This window comes from Cygnus atratus, chromosome 26 (genome assembly GCF_013377495.2).
Source record: "Cygnus atratus isolate AKBS03 ecotype Queensland, Australia chromosome 26, CAtr_DNAZoo_HiC_assembly, whole genome shotgun sequence".
Classification (NCBI taxonomy): domain Eukaryota; kingdom Metazoa; phylum Chordata; class Aves; order Anseriformes; family Anatidae; genus Cygnus; species Cygnus atratus.
Genome location: NC_066387.1, coordinates 3,290,407 through 3,312,848, shown reverse-complemented (window position 1 = coordinate 3,312,848; position 22,442 = coordinate 3,290,407). Strand labels below are relative to the sequence as shown.

The following is a 22,442-nucleotide window of genomic DNA, read 5'->3' as shown; positions in this document are numbered from 1 at the left end:
AAGGACGCCCCCGCCCCGCCCCAAAAATAATTCCGGGGCGCTGCCCCTTTAAGACAACCCGGGAAGGCGGCGCCGGGCGGGGCGGAACCAACTGCGCCTGCGCGGCAGGGCAGCGGCCGGCGGGGAGAAGGGCGCGCGCGCGCGCCGATTGGGCGGCGCGTGCCTCGCCGAGGCCCCGCCCCTCTTCTCCTCCCCCCTCCCCTCGCCGCGGCCGTCACGTGACCCGGTCGGCGGCTCCCGGCGCGGTGGACGCTGGAGGCCAAGATGGCGGCGGAGCTGGTGGAGGCGAAAGTGAGTGAGCGGCGGCGGCGGCGCCCTCCCGGCCGCCGGGACCGGGCCGGAGCGACCCGAAGCGGGGCTGGGGGAGCTGCCGAGGCTCTTCCCGTTCGGGAGAGACCGCGGCCGGCGGCGCGGCTCCGTTGCTGAGAGGAGGGGGCGGCACCCCCGGGCCTCCCCCCCCCCCCTCCCCCTCCACCTCGTTCCCTTCCCCGCCCCGGTAACGGCGGCCCCGGGGGTCCCGGTGCGGTGTTGGAGCCCCCGGGCCGAGCCCTGAGGCACCGCCCGGTGCTGGGCCCTGAGCTGCTCCCGCCCCCCCCGGGGCTAAGGAGCGCAGGTGGCTCCCCCCCGCCCCTAGCCGCCCCGCCGGGCTCCTGCCCGGTAACGGCAGCACGGGCCCGGGGGGCAGGGACGGGGGGGGGGGGGGGATGGGGGAGGTAACGGCGCTGCTGCCCGGGGGGTGGGGGGATGGAATGGGGGGGGCGGGGCGAACCCTGTGCTCCCGGGGGGGCTGGGGGCAAAACCCCTGCTCCTGAGGGGGGCGTGGGGCAATAACCTCGTGGGGTAAAACCCCTGCTCCTAGGGGGGATTTGGGGCAGAAAGCTTGTGGGGCAAAACCCCTGCTCCTGGGGGGTCTGGGGGCAAAACCCTTGTGGAGTGAAGCCCTTGCTCCTGGGGGGGGGTGTGGGGTAAAAACCTCGTGGGGTAAAAGCCCTGCTCCTAAGGGGGGGGCTGGGGGCAAAAAACTTGTGGGGCAAAAGCCCTGCTCCTGGGGGGAGCTTGGGGCAAAAAGCTTGTGGGACAAAACCCCTGCTCCTGGGGGGGGCTGGGGGAAAAATCCTTGCAGGATAAAACCCCTGCTCCTGAGGGGGGGCTGGGGGCAAAACCACTGCTCCTGAGGGGAGCAAAAACCTTGCTCCTGGGGGAGCTTGGGGCAAAGCCCTTCACCCAGGGGGGCTTGGCCCCCGTCCTGGTTCTCTGCCCCCCCCCCCGCTGCTCTGGCCGGGGGGGGGGGGCTTCATCGTCCCTGAGGATCAGCTGGAACGCGGTTAGCACCTGCAGGAGCAGCTAACGAGCGCCGTGGGGCTGCTCGGCCGCAAAAATACGTGCGGGAGCCTCTTGTAAGCGGTGCTGCGGGCTCCCCTCTGCCTCCTCTTCGGCCTCTCTCGTTGGTTTTGTGAGCCCAGGTCTCCTCTGGAGGAGGTGTGCTTCCAGGACCTCAGCTGGCGCCTCCTTAGCAGGTGCTTGAGCGCGGCGCCACGCCGCTTACACACGAAGCTGCCTCGGAGGGAGGAGCTGACGTTAACGTTAACCGATTTCTGTAGTTAACGTGATCCCTCTAAGCACCCCTCGGACTGTTACGCAGATCCGAGCCTCGGTGAGATGTTTGCTCTCTGTAAAACTTGCCCTGCTGTCCCTGCTCGGATCCAGTCTGGACCGTAAACCCTTCTAAATGCAAACCATAAAAATCTGTCGGTTCAAACTTCACTTTATTCACCAGAAGTCCCAAACGACTGGCGGTGTCGGAGCAGCGAGCGTAAGAATCCGTCCGCTGTTCTCTGCCTCCCCTGCTGCTGTGCTGTCGGAGTGCTGCACAGCCTCGGTGCTTTTATTTTTGCAAATATTTATCCTTGAGGACCTTCAGCGAGGGCGATGCTCTCCCTGTTTTGTACTTAAAGAATGCCGAGGCACAGGAATTTGGCCAGGATCACGCAGGTGGCACCCAGCGAGGCAGTGACGTGGATCCAGTTCTCTTGAATCGTGTCGTTCCCCCAACTAAACAGCCTTTCTCTCATCCTTAAAGCTATCTCCCTTTTTTCCTCTTATTAAAGGTATTTTGGGACACTTCACAGCTGCCAAAAATCTTAACTACAGCCAGTGATGTTCGCTTGAAGTTCTTTAACGTCGCTCAGGCTTCCAGATTAAGTGACAGATTTCACGAAAAAGGAGGAAATTAAATGTCATTGTCTCTGTAGTGTAATTCCCACACGTGGAAGCGAATGTTAAGTGTTTCTAGATTCATTTGTAGCTTTCTTTAGCTAAATAAATCATCCACATCTTCCATTTCAGGAAATCACAGGACTGCCATTAACTTCCACAGAATTACGACTTTTCTTTGGGGATTAGGTGTTAAAAAGGAGCGGAGAGAAGAGTCCTGCTGTCTGTCTGCTCCTTGCTGGGGTTGCTTCTTGAATTCCTGCGTTTTCCAAACACTAGGCAGGAGAGTGAGGGAATAAATCTGGGTTCCTATCGGGTATATTTTCAGGGCAGCTTGAACCTTACAGTTAGAGGCCGCCTGAGTTTCCCCAGCAGCAGGAGAGCAAGTTGCTGAAGATGTAGATAGTTTTTTAGTGCTTATCAAAACACTGAAATCCGTAATAACCAGCGCAGCAGCTGCTGGCTGGAAGCGTGGGGGAGTGCTTGGCAAAGCCCCCGCACGGAGTCCAGAGGCGTTGTTCTCATGGGAACATGTTCCTCTCTTCAACAGCCTCCTAATATCTTTGGGTAGCCTCAAATATGTACGTTCTCTTTAAAGCCCTGCATGTATAGGAAGGGTTTGAGGGGGTTTTGCCCATCCACATAGCATGCAGGTGCTCTGAAATACTGTATTCGAAGGTTGGCAGCCCCAGTTCACTTAAATATCCGCTGGTTTTCAGCTCATCATCGTTTTCTTCCTTTTCTTCGCAATAATGGATTGTAGATAAAGGTTTTAACGTAGCTTGCTTACCCAAAGATGCCTGGGACGTTTGGAGGCTTTGAGCGTGGTGGAGGAGTTACCGCGTGCTGTAGCGCGTGCTGCTTTAGGCCTTGTCCCCTGCGGTCCCTGGTGCTTGGAGCAGGACTGCTGTTTGCTGTTTATCACAAACAGCTTGGAGTAATTCAGGCAGTAAAGCGGCGTTGCTCTGGTTTGGGTGAGCTGGTTGGGATTTCAGTTGATGGTTTCTGCTTTGCTCAGACAGGTGCCTAATAATTGGCACGCTAATCGGGTGACTACCAGGGTTGGGTGCCCTTCTTCGAAGGGATTTTTAGTATTTTGGATATAGATATATAGAGATATATCACCAGGTTGTAGAGAACGGACGTGTTGCCTTTTTACCGCTGTAAGAACGTTTCTGATTTTTTATCCCCTAGAACATGGTGATGAGTTTCCGAGTCTCAGATCTTCAGATGTTGCTGGGTTTTGTTGGCAGGAGTAAAAGCGGACTTAAGCATGAACTAGTCACCAGAGCATTGCAATTGGTCCAATTTGACTGCAGCCCCGAGGTTTTCAAGAAAATTAAGGAGCTCTATGAGACTCGCTACGCCAAGAAGAGCTCCGAAGCCGGCCAGCCCCAGCCGCAGCAGCACCGGTCCCCCGAGGCACTCTCCATACATTCGTCGTACGACCGGGGCAGCACCGTGGCTAGGACTTCTATCTCCACTCCCAATATTGACTATCCTGCGCTCTACGGGAAATACCTTAACGGACTGGGCAGGTTGCCACCCAAAGTCGTGAAGCCCGAAGTTCGCCTGGTGAAGCTTCCCTTCTACACCACCCTGGATGAGCTGCTGAAGCCAACAGAACTAGGTGAGTTCCCCGTGTGTTTCCAGAACTAGGTGAGTTCCCCGTGTGTTTCCAGAACTAGGTGAGTTCCCCATGTGTTTCCAGAACTAGGTGAGTTCTCCATACACCTGGGTGTTTCTGCCAGACTTGGTCTCGGAGAGAGAAAAATGAAATAGGTTTCAGTGTCAAGGCGATGGCAGTATTTTCAAGGCTCTGTAAAGTCGTGTGACAGGAGGAGATTGATCCATCCCGCGGTGGATGTCCCTCACCTTCCCTCCGTTTTCCTTCCCTCGTGCTTTAAGCCTACAGAAGAGTATTTCCTTTTTTCTTTCCGCCGCCTTAGAACAAGAACGTGGTCACTTTGAGATGTGATTTGAAAGCCTGCCTTGTTTGGCTGCAGCTTGCTTGTCCCTGCCTGGCAGTGCTGCAGGTTTTGCTGGGCCTCGTTACCTGCCTTCCCTCTCCAACGTAGCAGCGTACTGATGGAGCTCCTCCTGTGCCGCTGTGGCACCTGGGCTAAGCGAGCACGCTGGTGTTTTCCCCACCGATGCCAGTTCTCAGTGCTAAACAGTCCTGACCCAAAGCCTCCTAGGGATGAAAGGGGGTGGTACACGCTTCAAACAGTTTTTCTGACTTTTTTTTTTGGCTGTGATAGTTCTTTGGTCATGATGCTGGGTGTTTTGAGGAGCAACTGGGAAACTGTAAGAAGGGATTCCCCCACCTTGGGGCTAGGAGTCGGGTTTTTTTCATTATTTTAACTTAGAGAAGTGAAGAGTGTTGTCCCAGAGGTTAGGTGTAAGGTTCTTGTAGTGAGGACAGTACGTACAGAGGGGAATTGGCATCGTAGTCTGCTTGGCCTCAGTGTCTCAGAGTGGACGTGGTAACATCAGGCCTCGCTGTGAAGTGCAGGAGCTCGGGGAGCTGACCTTTCTTGGCTGAAAAACCTTCTGAAATGCTTCCAAAGAAAATAAAACCCAACAACATGAAGATAGGATCATGCAGGTGCGTGGAGGGCTGCAGTGATAGAAGTAGAGGTGTGAGGTGGCTGCCTGGGGTTACCCAAGCATACAAATATTGGGGATTTGGGCACCTTGTGAGACCACAGCTCAAATGCTTAAACCTGTCCTTTATTTTTTTTAAATCAAGGGAATACAATCCTCAGGAACAGGAAGTGGCCTTCTGTTCCACGTGCCTACACTTTCATGATTTCTTCATTCCATCTTCCTGCTTTTTCATCAGACTCTTTTTTATTCTCTTCTGCCTCAGAGCTAGTTTGTTATCCCTTAGGTTCATTTACCTCCTTTTTCAGTTGTCTGATAATTTCTACCATATGCTTATTATCCTTTGTGTGTGACTTTCCCTTTTTACACCTGGCTCTGTTATTAGCCCTGAAACAAGCAAGCTTGTTAGTTTTGTGTTTTGGTTCGCTTTCCGGAGACAAAGTCATCAGGCTTTTTGTGATTTTCATCTTGGTTTGAAGGTTTCGTATGTTAAGGCTATGACCATTTGAACAGTCAAAAGGGGGCTGTCACCGTAAAACTAAAATAAAACTTAAAATGCTGCTTGGGGTATGGGTTCATTCAGCCCTAAGTGTGAGATGACATTTATTAGTCAGAAATGCAAGTGTAATATTTTGGAGAAAAGCAATTCTAAAGATGTGGAAACACCTAGAGATAGGGGCAGGGATTTACTCACCTTGATTAACAGATTTTATTGAAAGCTGACATGAGATTTTCTGTCTCAGATCCGAGGTCTCATTAAATTTAATATCTCACCTCTATGTTAGCTGACGCCTCCCTTGGGTCAGCGTGTTCCCTAAAGCATATTTGACTCATTTTCCCTTTGATGAGAGGGTTTTCTGCCTGGGGATTGGTGCTGAGGAGCTGGGCATTGAGCAGATGTTCAGTTGTTGTCCCGGTCAGCTGTTGATCACCTGTAGATGTCTTCCACACGATTTTCTCAGCCTGGTGGGCCGCAGCTATAATTCCTTCTGCCTACACTAAAGGAAATAGAGGTGCGTTTGTTGCTCTGTACAACTGGGAGTATTTCGACACGGCACAGAGCTCCTGGGTGCGACGTGCTTCTGGAACGACTTCTGACACCGCCAGGTAGCGCAGCCCCACGTGGGCTGGATGGGGAAGGAGGTGAACCAAATAGATCCGAGGAGAACCGAGTGGTTTGCCGTATGGGAGCCGCAGCGGTTTGCCTTCTGTGTCCTCACCAAGCGTAAGCCCTGTGTGAACCTCAGAGATTCGTAACACGGAAGCGCCCAGAAGAGACTGCTCTGGTTAAAAACACCTCGCTGCTGCTGGAGCAGCGCCCTTCCCTAGGCTGCAGAAGAGGGCGTTAAGCATATAGCCCTGGTTGGAATAGAGGAAGCGTAATTTATGTTCCTGACGTCGACTGGAAGCACATTTGTTAATTAAAGGCGCTCTCACCTCCTTCAGATTGAAGGTGAGATGGGCAATGCCTCATTCGGTCTGCAGGCAAGCTGATTCCCTGAAGAAGCGTCAGATTACTGTCGTCCTTGTAGACGGAGGTGGCTTCAGCTAAAAGCAAATAGGTTAGGCTCATCATGAACCAGCTACTTTCTCATATTTGGTGACTACACAGCAATTCCAGTCACTTGGAGTTTATCGACACGCAGACAGCTTCAGCAGCAGCTTTCTGGTTCGGTCTGGGGATGTCAACACGAAAGAGTCCTTTTAATTTACTTAAATCATCACAATTCTCTCGGGTAGGTAAAGCTTAAAATTAAGCTCGATCAGATACCTTTTTAGAGGGAGCGAACGCTAATTACCTTTCCCGTATTAGCAGCTAACAAGCAGAGCCTTTACGTGTCCTGCAGTACCTGCGCGCCGTGCTGCGGAGCGTGCTCACCCTCTGGCACCTTTGTGGGTGAAGCAGTGGGAGCGTAGCCCCTGCACGACGATGAATGCCCTTCGGTTCAGTCAGAGCAGTTCCCATGGCCAAGGAGGAGAAACTGTGTCGTACTGCACCCTGTGTGGACTGTTCTGGGGGCGTAGGGATGCGAATGGGGGCGTGCAACGAGCTCAGCCCCACAGAAACCTCCTGGCAGCAGCACATCTCTGACATCTCGAGGGATCCAGCCGTGGTGTTCGCAATATAATCTGTCCTGGGAGCATATAATGCCTTGAGCGAGGCTGATCAGTAAGTGTAACAGTGAGGAACGTGGTCTTTATTAGAGAGAGAAGGAAAACCCGGGAACAGGGAAACTTAAACTCCTGCAGTCGATGCAGTCCCTATTTTGGATGGCTGGACCTGGAGCTGCAGGTTCGCTTGGCTCCTCAGAACGGGAGTCCTTTGCAGTTACATCGGGCTACGTTTTTGAAGATGGTTCCCCAAGTCCTTTTGGGTTCAGAAGTTTTACGTCTTCTCTCGTTCTGAAGATTGCTGATCAAGCTCAGTCGTAAAAAACTGATTTCCTGCTATCATCAGCTGTTAAAATAAACTGAGCCCAGCAGTGCTCGTGCAGGTCCAGGAGCTGAGTTGTGGTGCTGAGGCATCTGTCCTGGAGAAAAGATGGTACTGTTCCCTTTAGCTTCGAAAGCCTGACATATAAGTATTGTTCTGGCTACTCATCAAAGATGTGAAGAGCAGATTGGGTACCCTAAAAGCGTACCTGCAGGAGGTGGAGCTGATTTTCCAGAATTAAGGTGTTGAAGGAAAACGAGCTCATTGCTCAGCTCTGTCTTGCAGAAGTTTTTCCCCCCGTCTTTTGCGGATGTTCTCTTGCACTTTCCTCCAGCATCCAGTCCTGATTGCTGCTGATTTCTGGTTTTTTTTTGGTGGTTTTGTTTTTTCGGTCTTCCCTCCGGCTCTATTTTGTAAAATTGGGGTGTTTTGTGCGAGCCTGCAGCAGGTCCCTGTGGGGGTGGTGGAGAAGCGCCCGTCAGGTCTTTCGCACTGGGGCAGCGCGCATTGATCTTGCTTCTCGTGCTGCAAGCACAAGGAGCTTTTACTGAGTAGCTGTAGGGAAAACATGGGCAAATGGCTGTTTTTGGAGTTCCTGTGACGGTGGTCAGATGATGTAGCCAGCTTGCCATCGTACCCCGGTGTTGGTAGAGGTGATTTTTTGGTGGTTGAGTGAAGGAAGGCGCAGCCCTGGAACAGTGCTTGCTGCTGCTGCTGCCTGGTGTGCAATAGGACGAGCAGATGGCCTGCTTGGAAGTTCAGGTGGTACTGTCTGCGGTGCTAGAAGGCTCCGCTGGAGGGGTGAGCGGAGGCTCCTGGATCCCTCGCGGGGTCTGGCCACGGTGCTGGGGGCATCCCCTGACGGTCCCGGTTAGTTCTGCAGGCAGCGTGCCCTGCTTGGAGACTGGGGGGGCTTTCGTAAGGTGAGACGATATAAATGCAAAATAACGTGAGTTTCTGTTCATTTTGCCTCACCAGGTTTGCCTTGTTTTTGTGTAGCTCAACAATCAGAAGGGCAGCCTGTCTACAGGCAGTTATTTAAACAATTATATTAAAAAAACCTTTGCTTTTTGTTATTAGAAAGTGCCGACTGCTACAGTCCTTGGGAAACACTTTACTTCTTGCTGGTTGTTCTGGTCAAGAGGCGCTGAGAGGGAAACTGAAATTCAATTAAAAGTCCATAAGGACTTTTTTATTATTTATGAATTCTCCTACTGTATTTTTAAAGCTGAATTATCAAAGGGAGGTATGTGTAGTCAGTGAATCGGGTTGTCACTGCGTCTTTCAAGATCTTAGAGCTGCTGAGGTTTTATCCTTCCTTCATCTCGTTTTTGTTCACAGACAGAGAAGCACGTTTTCCTACATCTTAAACTCTGGTATGTTGGCTTTGAATAAACTAGCCAGTGACTTAAAAAAAATAAAATAAAAAAAAATACTGTTCTTGATAAAAAGGAAAAACTGTTCTGTCACTTCCTGTTCTTTGTGTTTATCTTGCGACTTTCACCAGCTCCAGGACTTGATTTTAGTTGGAAACATGCTCTGAGAATCAAATGTGCTCTGCTAGAACTCAATAAAAGGTACTAAGTGGAAGTCTCAGGTTTTCCACATCTGAAGCTCAATTTTAATCACACTAAATGCATTTGATTTTGAATTATGTATGGATAAAAGACCAATTAGTGCTGGGTTCTCAGCTGAGCGTTTCTGCTGTAACATCCTATAAAACGTGCCCACAACTCCAGGTACTTGTGAACAGCGTTCTGTCTCTTAGGGCTGTTTCTTCTAAATTTTTTTTTTCTTCCCAGTTGATCCTTTTTTTCTTTCCTTCTTTTCCAGAACCAGTCTCACGGTTTCATGCTTTCATGACATTTGTTCTTGTATGAACATATATGCTTGTTGACTTGTTGATTATTTGAGGAGAGAAGGGATAAAAAAAAAAAAAAGACCAAATCCGCCATGTGCTATCAGTGTGCTAACTAGCAAAACAGGCAAAAAAACAAACGAGCACCGCTGTAATCAGCGGTACATTTACCAAAACTTGGTTTATTATCTTGTTATGAGAATGTATGGTGATAGGAGCTCTTGTGCAGCTTGAGGCAAACAGGACTTAGACATAAACAGAGCTCAGAACATTAAAAGAAAAAAAACACCTTCTGCTTAGCAGTGTAAGAACTAGTTATTGTCAATTTGATGTACATCCTTTTTTTTTTTTTCCCCTCTTCAGTCCCACAGAACAATGAGAAGCTCCAGGAAAGTCCGTGCATTTTTGCATTGACCCCGAGACAAGTGGAGTTGATCAGAAATTCCAGGTACTTCTCACCGCGTGGTAATAGTTGGAGAAACGGTAGCTGTGTAATTCCTGAGTGTTCCCTCTCTGTGGGAGCTTGTGTTCCCTGCGTGGAAACACTGAGGATATCAGCAGACCACCTACATCCAATGTAAAGCAAATAGCTTTTGTGGGGTGTGAGGGGTACAACACTTCCCATCTAAGTCCCTGAGTTTCATTTCTGCTCCTCTAGTATCCCATTTGAACAGTATATTTGGGCAGGAAAAAAAAAAGTATGAAATTGTTGATGACCTGCATTCTCTGTTAAGCTCGTGTTGTGAATATTTGCAGATTTTTCCTTTGCATCAAAAGTTCAAAAGCTCGACGTGTAATGCTGTTTGCATCTGAAAGAAGGCTTCTGTTTTGCACAGGGTGCTATAGTAACTGCATAGGCAAACATCTTGCACCGATTAGGATTTAGCCTGACCTCTGTCACGAACCAACTTTTGATTTAAACAATGAAACGCGTGAGACACGTCAGTGCAGGCAGTAAGGCTTGCTCCTTCGCTGACCTGCTGCTTTGGTCCTTGCCGCCACAAAAGGCCAACGACGCAGGAAAGGTCCTCCACAACCAAGCATTATATATCACCTTTAAAAACTTTAAATATAGGCATCTTCAAATACTTCTCTTCCCATTAAAACCGTATTGTTATAAACTCAGAGGAAGGTGTTGTTTCTTGAATATCCAGTGTTGATTGCTGCTGGAGAAAGTCAGCAGAAGCCGTGTAAAGACTTAACAGAAAGGAAACGATACCCACAGAAGTCTTTAAGGGTGATAAAAGACTGCACGTATTGTAGCTGATTCTTAATGCTCTGTTCTGCGTGTATTTGGATTTGTGAGAAAACTTTCACCATCAGCAACATCTTCAGTACAACAATTTCTCAGCAGGGGTTTCGATGAGTGTCGTTCCCTGTCTAGAATGATCGTGCAGCATGAGCATCTTCCCCTACCTCTGGTAGCATCCAGATGCTTTCCACACACATCTGAAACTGTCACACCAGTTCCCGACTGTCAGCTGAACTCGGGTTCCACCCCCTCTGCCCCAAAATGAAAAAAAATTATGCCAAAACACTGAACAGGAATGTGAAATGCTTTCAGAAGGAAATCGAGGCTAATTCTGGTGTCTCGCTTAGCGCCTTGAATCCCGTGCAGAGTGTGTTTGGTACCTGTGTATAAAGCCTCCTAATAAAATCCCCTTGTTCTGTGACGTGTAGCTTTCCTGATATCAGTTGAAATACTGTTATAAACATTACCAGTGAAGTTAGCAAGAATAAGTTGTTCTGCCGGTGTCATAATACACGGATTCCTTAGTTTGCATGAACAGCTTTAATTGAATTATTAAACACAGTCTTGAAGGAGCACAGTCAGATACGCCTGACCTTAAAACCTAGTTTTTATAAATGCTTACAAATAAGAGAACACCAGGCAAATGGATACCTTTCTTCCAACGCTTTTACAGTTTTGAAAGCCCCGAGGAAGGCTGTAGGATGGTGCGTTAGGAAACAACATTTACAGGGCTGCTGATACCTGCAGAGAGAATTAAATAACTTAAATTCTGGAAAGTAATTCTTTGAAGATTTGTTTTTCAAAATTAGCAGTTTTTTGAGTCTGGCAAAAGTGATGGCTGATTTTTTTTTCTTCACACAAGTTTCTGTTTCTTCCTTAATTTACTAGGGAGTTGCAACCCGGTGTGAAATCGGTTCAGGTTGTACTAAGGTATGTCTGAGCATGGGGTTAATTTACCGTGAAGTGCAGCGGAGGGGAGGAGGGGAATGCATTACCCAAAGATAATAAGCTTCAGTGTGGGTTTCATAGCTGTAAAGATAACCTACAGTAAATTGCTTGTATACGTGCAAGTGTCTTAAACTTTACTTTCTAACCTCTCCTTACATGTACCACTTGAGTTAGTGCTGCGGTAGAAAACAGCAGGGTGTCGGATTTGTCCACCCAAATCTCAAGGCTGCATGAAAACCTGGAGAGCAGAGTGGAATTGGCTTTGCTTTGGCCAGACGAGGGAGCATGGGTTGGTGTGGTAAAGGTTGGCTGCTGGTTGACGTGTAGAGCTTTGAACCGGCGAGCAGCGTGGGGATATTAAGCGGGATGTTGTTTCTTTGCAGAATCTGTTACACAGACACTAGTTCTCCCCAGGAGGACCAGTACCCCCCGAACATTGCGGTGAAAGTGAACCATAGTTACTGCTCGGTGCCGGTAAGTTGGCTCCGCGGGGACGGGCGACATTGCAGCTTTGGAAGGACTGGTGGAAGCATTATTTATTCTGATGAATGCAGATTATAAAAACGCACAACTTAGTTTAAGGTTAATCTTCTAAGGGGTTATCCGTGTTCATAAACTGTCCTTGCAAAAAGACTTGATCCTTTTCACTTTGTGCTAGGTCAGGCTGTTCAGCTCCCTCCTGCCCCTTGAAAACTGCGTGTGGGTTAGAATTTAGTGAAGCTGATGGATAGATGTTCCGCAACAGCAGCATCTTCAGTTTTTAAAACAAAAAAATCTTTCTGCCTTAGGGCTACTATCCATCAAACAAACCCGGAGTGGAACCGAAGAGGCCCTGTCGTCCCATCAACCTCACCCACCTCATGTACCTGTCTGCAGCCACCAACCGCATCACTGTCACCTGGGGGAATTACGGGAAGGTACGTGCCGAAGGAAGCTGCACAGAACTGCACCAACAAGTGCAGAAGAGCAGCCCTGCTCATCCTTTCCCTTCCTCCTCTCTTCATTCTTTTCCTTCCTCCTTAGAGCTACTCCGTGGGGCTGTACTTAGTGCGGCAGATGACCTCGGCAGAGCTGCTGCAGAGGTTGAAAACCATCGGAATCAAACATCCCGAGCTCTGCAAAGCACTTGGTGAGTATGTCTGCCTGAGAGGTGCCTAGGGGAGGCTCACTGCATGCCCCTTACACTGCAGCATTCCTAACAGCCCGGCTGCTAGAAACGTTTTGGGAACAGCTGCCTGGTTCTGTGCGATTGCTTTCCTCCAGTTGTATAAAAACACTTTTTGTTTGAACAGGCTTGCTAAGATGTTTGTTAGTCGTATGAAATTGCCCCAAATCCGTGTGCAAGTGCAGCATTTCAGCAGCGTGTGGCTCTGCAGAAGCTCTGCATCACTTAGTTGGATTTAGGCTTTGTCTCCAGGTTATATCGTGATGAGTGCCGCTGAGGGCCGGTGTCATTCTGATGCGAATGGCTTCATGCCTTCATCTGAATAATTATGAGCTGATGAACATTGCCACAGCACCTCGGCCTTGACCCGCACTATATCCAAAGGAGCTTTCTGGAGCAAGGGATCCTGGTGAAAATGTCCTGCTGCCCACCCCACCCCCTGAATCCTAGGGGCTGGCAGTGGGATTTCACCAACAGAACTTTCAAATGCGTTGCCAGCTTCAGAGAAGAGATGATCCCGAGAGATGTTTATCCTAGACCACTCAGGTAAATCATCATGGTATGAGGCAAATAAAAAACGTTATGGAAATGTGAGGGGAAATTATCTTTTCGAGGCAGAATCGGACTTGCTTGCAGCCCCAGAGAGTCTGGAGGATTTCCAGTTATGTAATGTTAGTGGAGAGACCGTTCTTGGTATTTTGTTCTGCATCAGAGAACTATCAAAATGGTCTTTAAAACGTGCCTCTTAGATCATGGACAACTCCTACCAGGTGTAAGAAGCGTAATCTTGGAGACAGCTCGTAGGTCACAGGGGAGATGATGATTTCAGGCATGTCAGGTCTTCAGATGGCTAATCTACCTCGTGGGGCTTATTGCTGCTCTAGCCAAACTTCTGATCTTCACGTGTGTAAGTGCAGCAGTCCTGTAGCACGCGCACACTTTTACATCTGTATACCACAGCAGATAGTGTTCGTGTCAGTCTTGACCATATTAGCCCGCTGACAGCCAGCACGTACCTGTTGACATGAGAAACACAAATTTCCACTTGTTCTGAGAACAGTGGATATTTAACATTGGTTGTGTTCATCAGAACCTCAAACGAACAAGCAGGTGCTGGTTCTGAGTTGTCTTAAAACGCAGAGGATCCTCTCCTCCTTGTGACATTGCGATCTTCTTGAAAGCAGGCTCAGCAGTACGCTCTGTTCCCTTCAAAGCAAGCGTTTGCACGGTGGCTTCCTGAACTGAAAGCGGCAGGCAGAGGTTCTGAAAGCAGCTTTTTTGCCTTTTCCACTTGGTAACAAACCTCTGGTTCTGCTGAGCTGGATAACCAACAGCTTTGGCTGGGTGTAGGGGCAGAGATGAGCTGCACTTGGCAACCTTAAGTTTAACCAAATAGGACCATTATCTTGTTTCGCTTCACTTCATTTGGCCTGTTACTGCATGGAAGTTGTTTGGACATCTGAAACTGACGAGCACAAAGAGCTTGTAAACTTGGCTTTTATAGCTCTGGTCTGGACTGCAAACGATTCCCCTTTCAGCTCGTTGCAATATCCCTCAGTACTTACTAAAGCTCCCCTTTGACTTGGGTTGCATCTCGGGGCTGACTCATCTTCCTTTGCATATGCTTCTGTTGACTTTAGTAGGAACGTTGTCTGCAAACAGATGCTTGTATGCATGGCTGCGGATCCAAAAGCAGTTTAAGACAGCTTGATTCTAATCAAGAGGTCCTGGAAAACGCCCATTTTTCCTTCCCATGCATCCTAATTCATGCACAGAACCTGCTTTTAGCAAAAAACTTTATGAAAATTAAGCTTGGATGACAATTCTCCTCATGTGAAGAAAGCAACATCAAACCTTGTAGACTTGCGGGAATTTCACATCTGAGGATTCGCTCTAATTAGAGCTGCGTGTTGCAAAACTGCATGCAGCCTCATTGTCTGCAGATATCTTGTTATGATCTGCAAAGGTCAAAATAAATGCTTGACTTGCTCCAAAGAAATAGGGTGATGCAAGTGTCCTAGGCCTTTTCAACAGCAGCAGCTGCTCTTTAGGAGTTGTAGGGTCGTTTAACTTTTTGATTCTGCACCTTGAGGCAGGACCTTCCCGTGTGGGACTTGCATACCTGCTCTTTTTGATTTGCCTGCAGCCCCTCTGGGTTTTCCTTTTTCCCTTTCAGTATGTGGCAACAGGGGCAGGAGTCTCCCTCCTTTCCTGATGTCTGATTCTTTCCCAGCAGATGCAGGATCACTGCTTTTTGCATGGCTGCCTTGCTCTTCGAGCTGCCTCTCCCCTGGTACATCTAGGTCTTTTTGTGGTTCCTTGTGCAACAGTTTGCTGGAAGAAATGAGCCGGCCAGCATGTAAACTGAAGAGTTCCAGCCCAGTAGCACTAGGAGGAGGCTTGTTTATTTGATGGAGAAATCCCGATTTCCTGTCAATTTGACTGTATCCTGTGCTTGCTCACTTCTGGGGGGGGCTTTCTCAGAATTTCAGGGGGCAGGGGCATGCAGTTAACCCTCCCCTATTGCCACTGATCTCGGAAGGGAATAAAATCCATCCCGCTTGTGCTAACGAGCAAGTAAGTCTAAACTGACTTCTTCCTGGGAGCCTGTTGCTGTGTGCTAGAGCTCTCTGTCTGCTCTTTTGCTCTCTGCCAGAACAACTGCCCAAACAGCAGAAAGCCCAGGTACGTGGGTGTTGCAGGCTCTCTGAAGGCAAATAATGACAAAATTAACACCCAATCGACTCCCTCATTATGATACTAACACGAAAAAGCTGCTCAGCAGTGTGGTTTCCTTCCTGTGCTCCAGCTCTCCAGCCTGCAGCTTCACATAAGAGGTAGAAGGGTTGCTAAAAGAGCCTTAGCAGTAACTTGCAGTCGGTGTGCACCTGGTTGCCCTCATCCCAAGGGATGGACTTAAATCCGTCCTGTCTCCTTCGCTTGGTCTGCCTGGATGAGGGGCAGCACGTGCCATTTGGCTCGTTGGGAAGGGAGTCAAGTCAGGGACTGGGGACTGTAAGAAAACGTGAGTTTCCTGGCGGACAGCTGGCCTGCAGTCCATCGTGCCCAAGGTTTTTGGCTAGCCACGCAGCACAGGCAGTGCTCTACTGAGCTCTGAAGGCTGCACGAGCCAGGTCTGGTACAAGAGCCTTCTGTCTCCTGCATTCCCTGTCTCTGACAGGCAGAGCTTGTCATCGGCGGTGGAAATGAGTTGTAGGCAGCCAGGGGCTGTCAGTGAGCTTCTTGACCTGTGCTACGCGTTGTTTCCAGGTTTAAGCTCGCATCTCTTAAATGTTGTGCCCTCTACTCTTACTGCAGTAAAAGAGAAGCTACGCTTGGATCCGGACAGTGAAATAGCTACTACAGGTGTTCGTGTCTCTCTCATCTGTCCGGTAAGTCCTTGCAAGATACCTTACCCTGTTTTTTGTCAAGAAATCCTATTCTACTGCCAGACCTGTTCTGTGAGCTGTCGAACCTTTCCTCGTGTCTCAGACCTGTGCTGCTGAGGAGGAGAGCTGTCTGGTGGTGGCCTGGGTGGGGTTTGTCCCTGATCCTCTGCTCTTCGCTCCAACAGCTAGTGAAGATGCGGCTGTCCGTGCCGTGCCGGGCAGAGACCTGCGCACATCTGCAGTGCTTTGATGCAGTCTTCTACCTTCAGATGAATGAGAAAAAGCCCACATGGATGTGTCCTGTGTGTGACAAACCAGCGCCCTATGACCAGCTAATAATTGACGGGTGAGTGCATACACTCCTGTCCTCAGCCTCTTTCTTTTCTTTCTGTCGGGCGTGGCACCTCGCTTTTTGGTCTGTGCATCTGATTGAAGTCTACCTCAAAACAAAGCTGGAAGTGCGTTCTGCTCATGCATAATGTTCCGACGTGATTGTCTTGGTGTGCTAGAGCAAGGCTTGTTTCTTGGTTCTTCCCTTCCTGATTTCTGGATTACACTGAAGCGTTTTAAGAACCGAGCATTTACTGCCTCACTCTTTTCATCAGGCTGATGAACCCGCACAACTAGCTGCCTTGGTTGACAGATGTCATGCTGCGTGGAATAAACCCACTTTATGAGCACCCGATAAGGTGATTTTTGATAGGAACCATCTTCATGTTCTCTTGTTGGTGTGAGGTGCTCATAAGCTTCCAAGCAATTCTTGGCGTGCTCTAAATTTGGTTGGGGGAATCTTTGCCAGCTTTTGTAGCAAACATCCTGCAATGTGTAGCCCCCCAGGAAGGAGGTACAAATGCAGCATTTGCATTAGGAACGTTCTCTTTCTATGGCCTCACGCTGAACCTGGCATAGTTGGCTGTAAAAGCGCAGGAGGGAATTAGAGCAGGTAAATTTCAAAGCGCATTTGGACAAGGGTGAGGCAAGAAATGCAAGCCCCATCAAAAGCTCTTCAAACGTGAGTTTGGGGAAGGTTGCTTTAGACTTGACACCCAACTTGTCATCTAGCCTTCGGTCTGTATGGGAGCGGTGTTTAACTCTGGTCCAGAGCTACAGGAGCTTGCTCTTTTTACCAAAGAGAACAAAGGTCTCGCCATAAGTTAGGAGAGCTGGGCGCTGTGGTTGAGCAGTATAAGAACACTTTGCAGGTGATCCTTTAAAGTCGGAGCGAGTCTTTACACTGGAGAGCTCAAATATGCAGCCGTTTGCAGAGAGGATTACCCAAACCCAGCAGATCTCCCTCTCCTGGTTGCAGACTTGGTGGATGGAGTCCCGTACACAGGCTGCAGAAAGAGCCAGGCTGACAGCAGGCACCACCTGAGGCAAGCCAGAAAAAAAAAAAAAAAGCTGGCTGCAGTGCTCATCAGCCCCAGCAGCGTGGGTTCCAGAGGCTGTCTCTAGAGGAGAGCTCGATAGATTGCCTGGCTTCTGTTCAAGAGTAAAGGAAGGAAGGAGAAGCGAACTAATGCGAGCGGTGACCTCCGCCCACCCCCCGGCTGAAGCTTTGCTGCTGCAGAGCGCGGGGAGGCTGTTGGAAGTGGGCTGGGATCGCTGCCATCCGTAGCGGTGCTACGTCAGCCGAGCTGCCAGCAGCGCCGCGGACTGGTGGAGCGAGGTGCACGGGTCCTGGCTTCTGGGAAACGATCTCCGCCCTCGTGGCTCGTATAATTGGCCCCTAATGCAGATTCACTGCGATGCAGGGAGTGCTCGGAGGAATTGCTCGGGTGCATCCAGCTCCCTCGGCGCACGGTGCAGTGAAGTGAGCAGACGGGTCAGCCTGGCTGGCGCGTTCCCATGGCCGTGCTGACAGCGCTCGAGCGTTGCTGCGCTCGTAGGTGCTGATCTGATCCAGCGGTTGTGGCTTTTCAGGCAGCCCGAAACAGCCTGGGCACAGATAACCTGTTTGCTTTGTCCTCCGGCCAACACCAACAGGAAAATCCAGTTCCTTCTGAGATCTCTGACAAAGCTGCTGAGGCTGAAGGGGAAAGTACAAGGGGTTGGATTGTGGAACCTCTGCAGATCAGCAGCACGCTTGTCCCTCTTGGACAAGGAGGAGGAAGAGGAGGCGGTCATCACTGCTGAAGGCTCAGCACGTTTCTCTGCCCCTGCTCTGCAGTGCTCAAGAGTGGGTTTGGGTACTGGCTCTGTTGGGTGGAGGGGTGGCCTTCAGAGCTTCCTGAAAGTAAGCTGGAGGGGACCTGCTAGTCACGGCTGGATGTCGTTAGCTAAAGAAGGGGCGTAGGTTCCTAGGGAGGTGGCTGGCTGCTCGTGCCTAAGATCCTCTGGGCCTGGTTAGCTTGGAATTGCAGCCGTGGTGGTTGCTCTGCTAGGGGACAGGGCTGTCCGCGGGACCACATCTCCTACTTGGGCTGGGAGAAAGCGGAAATGTGCGCCGCTAACAGTTCCCTTGAGCTTCTCAGATTTTTACTGTTAGCATTCCTTGATAATGGAAATGCCCAAACCCGGAGGTGAACAACCCTGCAGAAGGGCAGTTCTAACAGCAGGTCCAAACAAACCTCACAGGCAAATGGTGGGACGTACCAGGAAAAAGCGAGTACCCGGGGTGTGAGGTGCAATAGGGCAGAGCAAGCCCCTCGTTCCGGTCGGTGTCTCTGCAACAAGAAGCATCTGATGTCGAGGTGCCTGCACTGGGGATGTTCTCAGAGGTGAACGCGCTTTTTTTTCTGTAGCTGCATATATTGTTTTGGGGGCTGCTGTGGTGACGTTGGGAAATAAAAATAGGAAGCGGAGTGCTGCTTGTTGGATGGCTGCTTTCCTAGCAGCATGGGCTGTTGTGGCCTCGGCTGACGTCTCGGTGGGGATGGCCTGGCACCAGCCCTGACAGGGCTCTGGGTCGGGTACCCCAGACTGGGGAAACTGGGTGAAGAGGCAAGGCTCTTCTAATTGCACGTAATTAAAACGTTAGTTCACGGTTTAGGTGCGTTGTCAGAAAGGACTGGGATGGTCTGCGTTGTCAGAACCTGTACTCGTTTTATGGGAATAAAACAAGCTCTTGACTGCAAGGGCTGTCTGTTTGGCAGCCTCCTGCTAATGCCAAATTTCTCTTAAATTGAAGGCTATTTAAGGTGAAGATCCAGGCTGCTGGCCAGGGCCGCTGATTGCCTCAAGGTTAATAGATGGCATCTTCTCTCCTGTCCAGGCTCCTGTCAAAGATACTGACCGAATGTGAGGATGCAGATGAAATAGAGTACCTGGTGGATGGCTCCTGGTGTCCCATCAGAGCTGAGAAGGAACGGAGCTGCAGCCCCCAGTGTCCAATATTAGTTCTAGGTGAGTGTCTCTGGAGCTAAAGGCTTGAAATTTCTGTAGGAAGCATGCACGGACTGGGGAGCTCTAATTTTGCAGGGGGCTTGAGGAAAGCTGTGTGACACCTAGAAAGACACCTAGAAACACAGAACATCCCAAGTTGGAAGGGACAAAAAAAAAAAAAGGGGATCCCAAGGATCACTGAGTCCAGCTCCTGGCTCCATACAGGACCCCCCAAAAAATCAAACCTGGTGTCTGAGAGCCTTGTCCAGATGCTTCTGGCAGGCTCGGTGCGCTGGGACTGCTTCCCTGGGGAGCCTGTTGTAGTGCCCAAGCACCCTCTCGGTGAAAAGCCTTTTCCCCTTGTATAACCTGAGGCTCCCCTGGTTGGGTCTGGCTGGGAGGGCTCCCTCGGGATAGCCCCTTGGTTTTCACCCTCTCCAGAAGGGAGCAGCATCCACCAGGGTGCGTGACATCCCTGCGCACCGGTCCTAGAACAACCCAGTGGGTTATTCAGCAAAGCTGGGTTATTTCCAGAGTGACACTGAGACAAAAGTCAGGTGTGAACCTCTGCAGTGAACTCTGAGACAGCAGCAGCAAGACCAGCCCCTGACAGCGCTGGGCTTATTTTGTGGGGAAGGGGGATTTTGACTTAGGAGGCTCTCTGTCTGGCAGCCTCGTGAGGTCAGATCCTCTTGTGGCAGGGTTGGCGGTGTGGTTGTGTAACGTCGTGCCTTGCCAAGCCAGCTCTTCGGCAGATATCTTCCAAGCGGGCGGTGCAGGTGCCATGGGGCGCTGCAGCAAGTCCTGACCCTAAAGAGCCTCACGTTTGTGGTGTGGGCTCTTTCTTTAGGCAACTGCTTAAGTGGAGCTAGTTTCACATGCTCTTTTACCGAGGACTGCACAGCCACGAGAGACCAAGAGCGTCAGAGCATCCCCCGAACTGGACGTTAATTAATTAGTAGGGGTCTTAATTAGTCCTCTCTTCCCTGCCCCCTTTCAGGTTCCTCAGATGTGAACGGGCTGCTGCCCACCCCTAACGGTAACGGTGAGAACGGCAAGGCCACTGCTGATGTCGTGGATTTAACACTGGACAGCTCCTCGTCGGAGGAGGAAGAGGAGGAAGACGAGGAAGAAGATGACGACGATGACGGACCCCAACCAAAACGACGCTGCTCTTACGAGAAAGGTTTAGTTTCTGCCTGCTGACTGCGGAAGCAGCTCTGAATCTCAGAACGGACAGACTTGAATACTCTGGTGCTTATTAAACTGGAGGAGGGGGAGAATGTCCTCTCCCACCTCGTCTCCCTCCCTCCCCGATCTCCTTTGACTTTCCTATTCCAAATTAACCATTAAAAACGAGAGAGAGAAAAAAAAAATAAAACCGTTGAGCTGCTTCTTGGTTGGAAAACTACCCCACTCAAAGCCTGACCCTGAAACCGGAGTCTGAAGTAAGGGAAGTGTCTTAAGGCAGCCAGAACCCGCGGCTCGCTGCTGCCCTGCACCAGGACCGTTCAGCTCGGTGGAGTTCACCTGCAGACCTACAGGACACCCGACTCCCGTGCATCTCCAAAGCTGTGTGCATTTTTATTGTCTTGTTGAAATAAGCATTCCTGGTTATCTAAAAGTTTTGCTGGACATGTTTTGGGGGGTGGGGGGGTGGGACGGGGGGAGGGACAGGAGAGGAGTTGGGGGGGTGGGCGAGGGAGGTTTGTATAACCCAGCGAGCATAGAGGGGGGGGTTTTTAGGGGTGGGGATGGGGGGCACGGGGTGAAAGGGAAGAGACGTATGATTGGAATCGCACTGTTCTAGATAGGAGCTCGAGCAGCTCTGCACCTCATGTAAAGAGACACGTTTCGAATCTTTTAACCCGACCCGAAGGTAACGTAGAAATTTGTGCGTAGTGAATCGTTTTAGTTGAGCAGAAGCCATGGGGAGGGTGGGGAGGGCTCGAACCACAAACCTGTTGTATTTTTTGAAGTGCAATAACTTGGTGTTTTTGAAGACTCAAAGGGCTGCGCATTCCCTTTTCCCTGAGAAGGCTTTGGTGCTGGAGGCGGCGGCGGCGCCCTGCAGGACAGCTGGACCCCTGGCGCGCGGGGCGGGCGGGCGAGGGATGCGTGGGCCTTCGAGAAAATGCCAGGTGGGGGAATCTCAGTTTCTAGCCAACTACCTCGGTAATCTCCAATTCAGGTTTCTTTCAGTCACGACCCGGTGCGCAGCCCGTCGCTGGCACTGCTGGCGGCACTGTTGGCAGGGCGTCGAGGACAGAGCCGAGGGACGATGCGCGGAGCCCCGTGGCCACGCGTTCGCAGCCTCTGGACTTTCCACTTCTCTGTTCAAGGCTTTGGTCCCAGACCCAAAGCTACTGCTATGCTCTTGATGGCAAAAAGTTGATGTTGTTTTTTTGAGTTTCCAAATGGTAACCTTTTGACTTTTGTCTTAGAGAATTTTTGTAATTGACTTTGCGTAAGCAGCTCTGCTGTTCCCACTAATGCCTCTGAAGTCTGTTTTGCTTTAGACCTTGCTGACTTTTCTCATCTGGGGATGAGAACAAACGTTGGAGGGAAGCTGGCCGGCGCCTCTGCCCCTTGGCATGCCCACGGGACAGGTGGAAAGCGAAGGGGACGGGGTTGGGGAGGCAGAACCGTGCGGCGGCGCCTTCCAAAGCACTCGTCCTGGGTCAGAAAAACCATCAAATTCCACCCAGAACTGTTTTAAGTCCTTGTTAGTGACTTACCTGAAGGCGTCTAGGGACGGAGCAAAGAATTAACCTCTCAACGCTCTCGAGGAAGCTTAAACCTATAGACCCAGCATCTCTGGGGCTTCCATCTCCAAATCGTACCCCTCCGAGGCAGTGAGCCCGGCCTGCCCCTTGTATCCCACCGCAGCAAAGTGAAGCTGGGGGGCAAACGGAGGGGGGGCCCCGCAGGAAAGCACCGCGTTGTCCCCTCTGTCCCCGAGCCCCTTGTGGAGCCAGGGGGTCCCCCAGGGGCTGGGGCAGGCCCGTGGTGTTTGCTCTTCCCGTTCTTGCTCCCGCAGAGAAGCTCTTATTTGTACGGCAGACTTTTCTTTATCTTCTCTTTTCTTTTTTTGTTTGTTTTTGTGTGTGTAAGCAATATGTTTTCAGGTTTAAATGGGGGCAGGGGCGGGAAGGGGGATTCCAAATGAAAGAATTGGGTAGAACTCAAAAATTAAGTTTTGCTGTATAAAGTTCTGTGGCTCACAGTAGCTTTAGAGTCCAGTTTTTTCT

General features: G+C 50.4%; 1 protein-coding gene across 1 annotated transcript; it reads left to right on the top strand.

The window, feature by feature from the left end:
* The first annotated feature begins 192 nt into the window (after nt 1-192).
* Nucleotides 193-20,538, top strand: PIAS4 (protein inhibitor of activated STAT 4). Its single transcript, XM_035568097.2, has 11 exons — nt 193-291; nt 3,409-3,844; nt 9,477-9,561; nt 11,254-11,295; nt 11,697-11,787; nt 12,102-12,230; nt 12,337-12,442; nt 15,797-15,870; nt 16,053-16,213; nt 19,082-19,212; nt 20,192-20,538. Exons 1-11 carry the CDS (start codon nt 265-267, stop codon nt 20,395-20,397), a joined length of 1,488 nt encoding a protein of 495 aa, XP_035423990.1. The 5' UTR covers nt 193-264; the 3' UTR covers nt 20,398-20,538.
* The last annotated feature ends 1,904 nt before the right edge of the window (nt 20,539-22,442 follow it).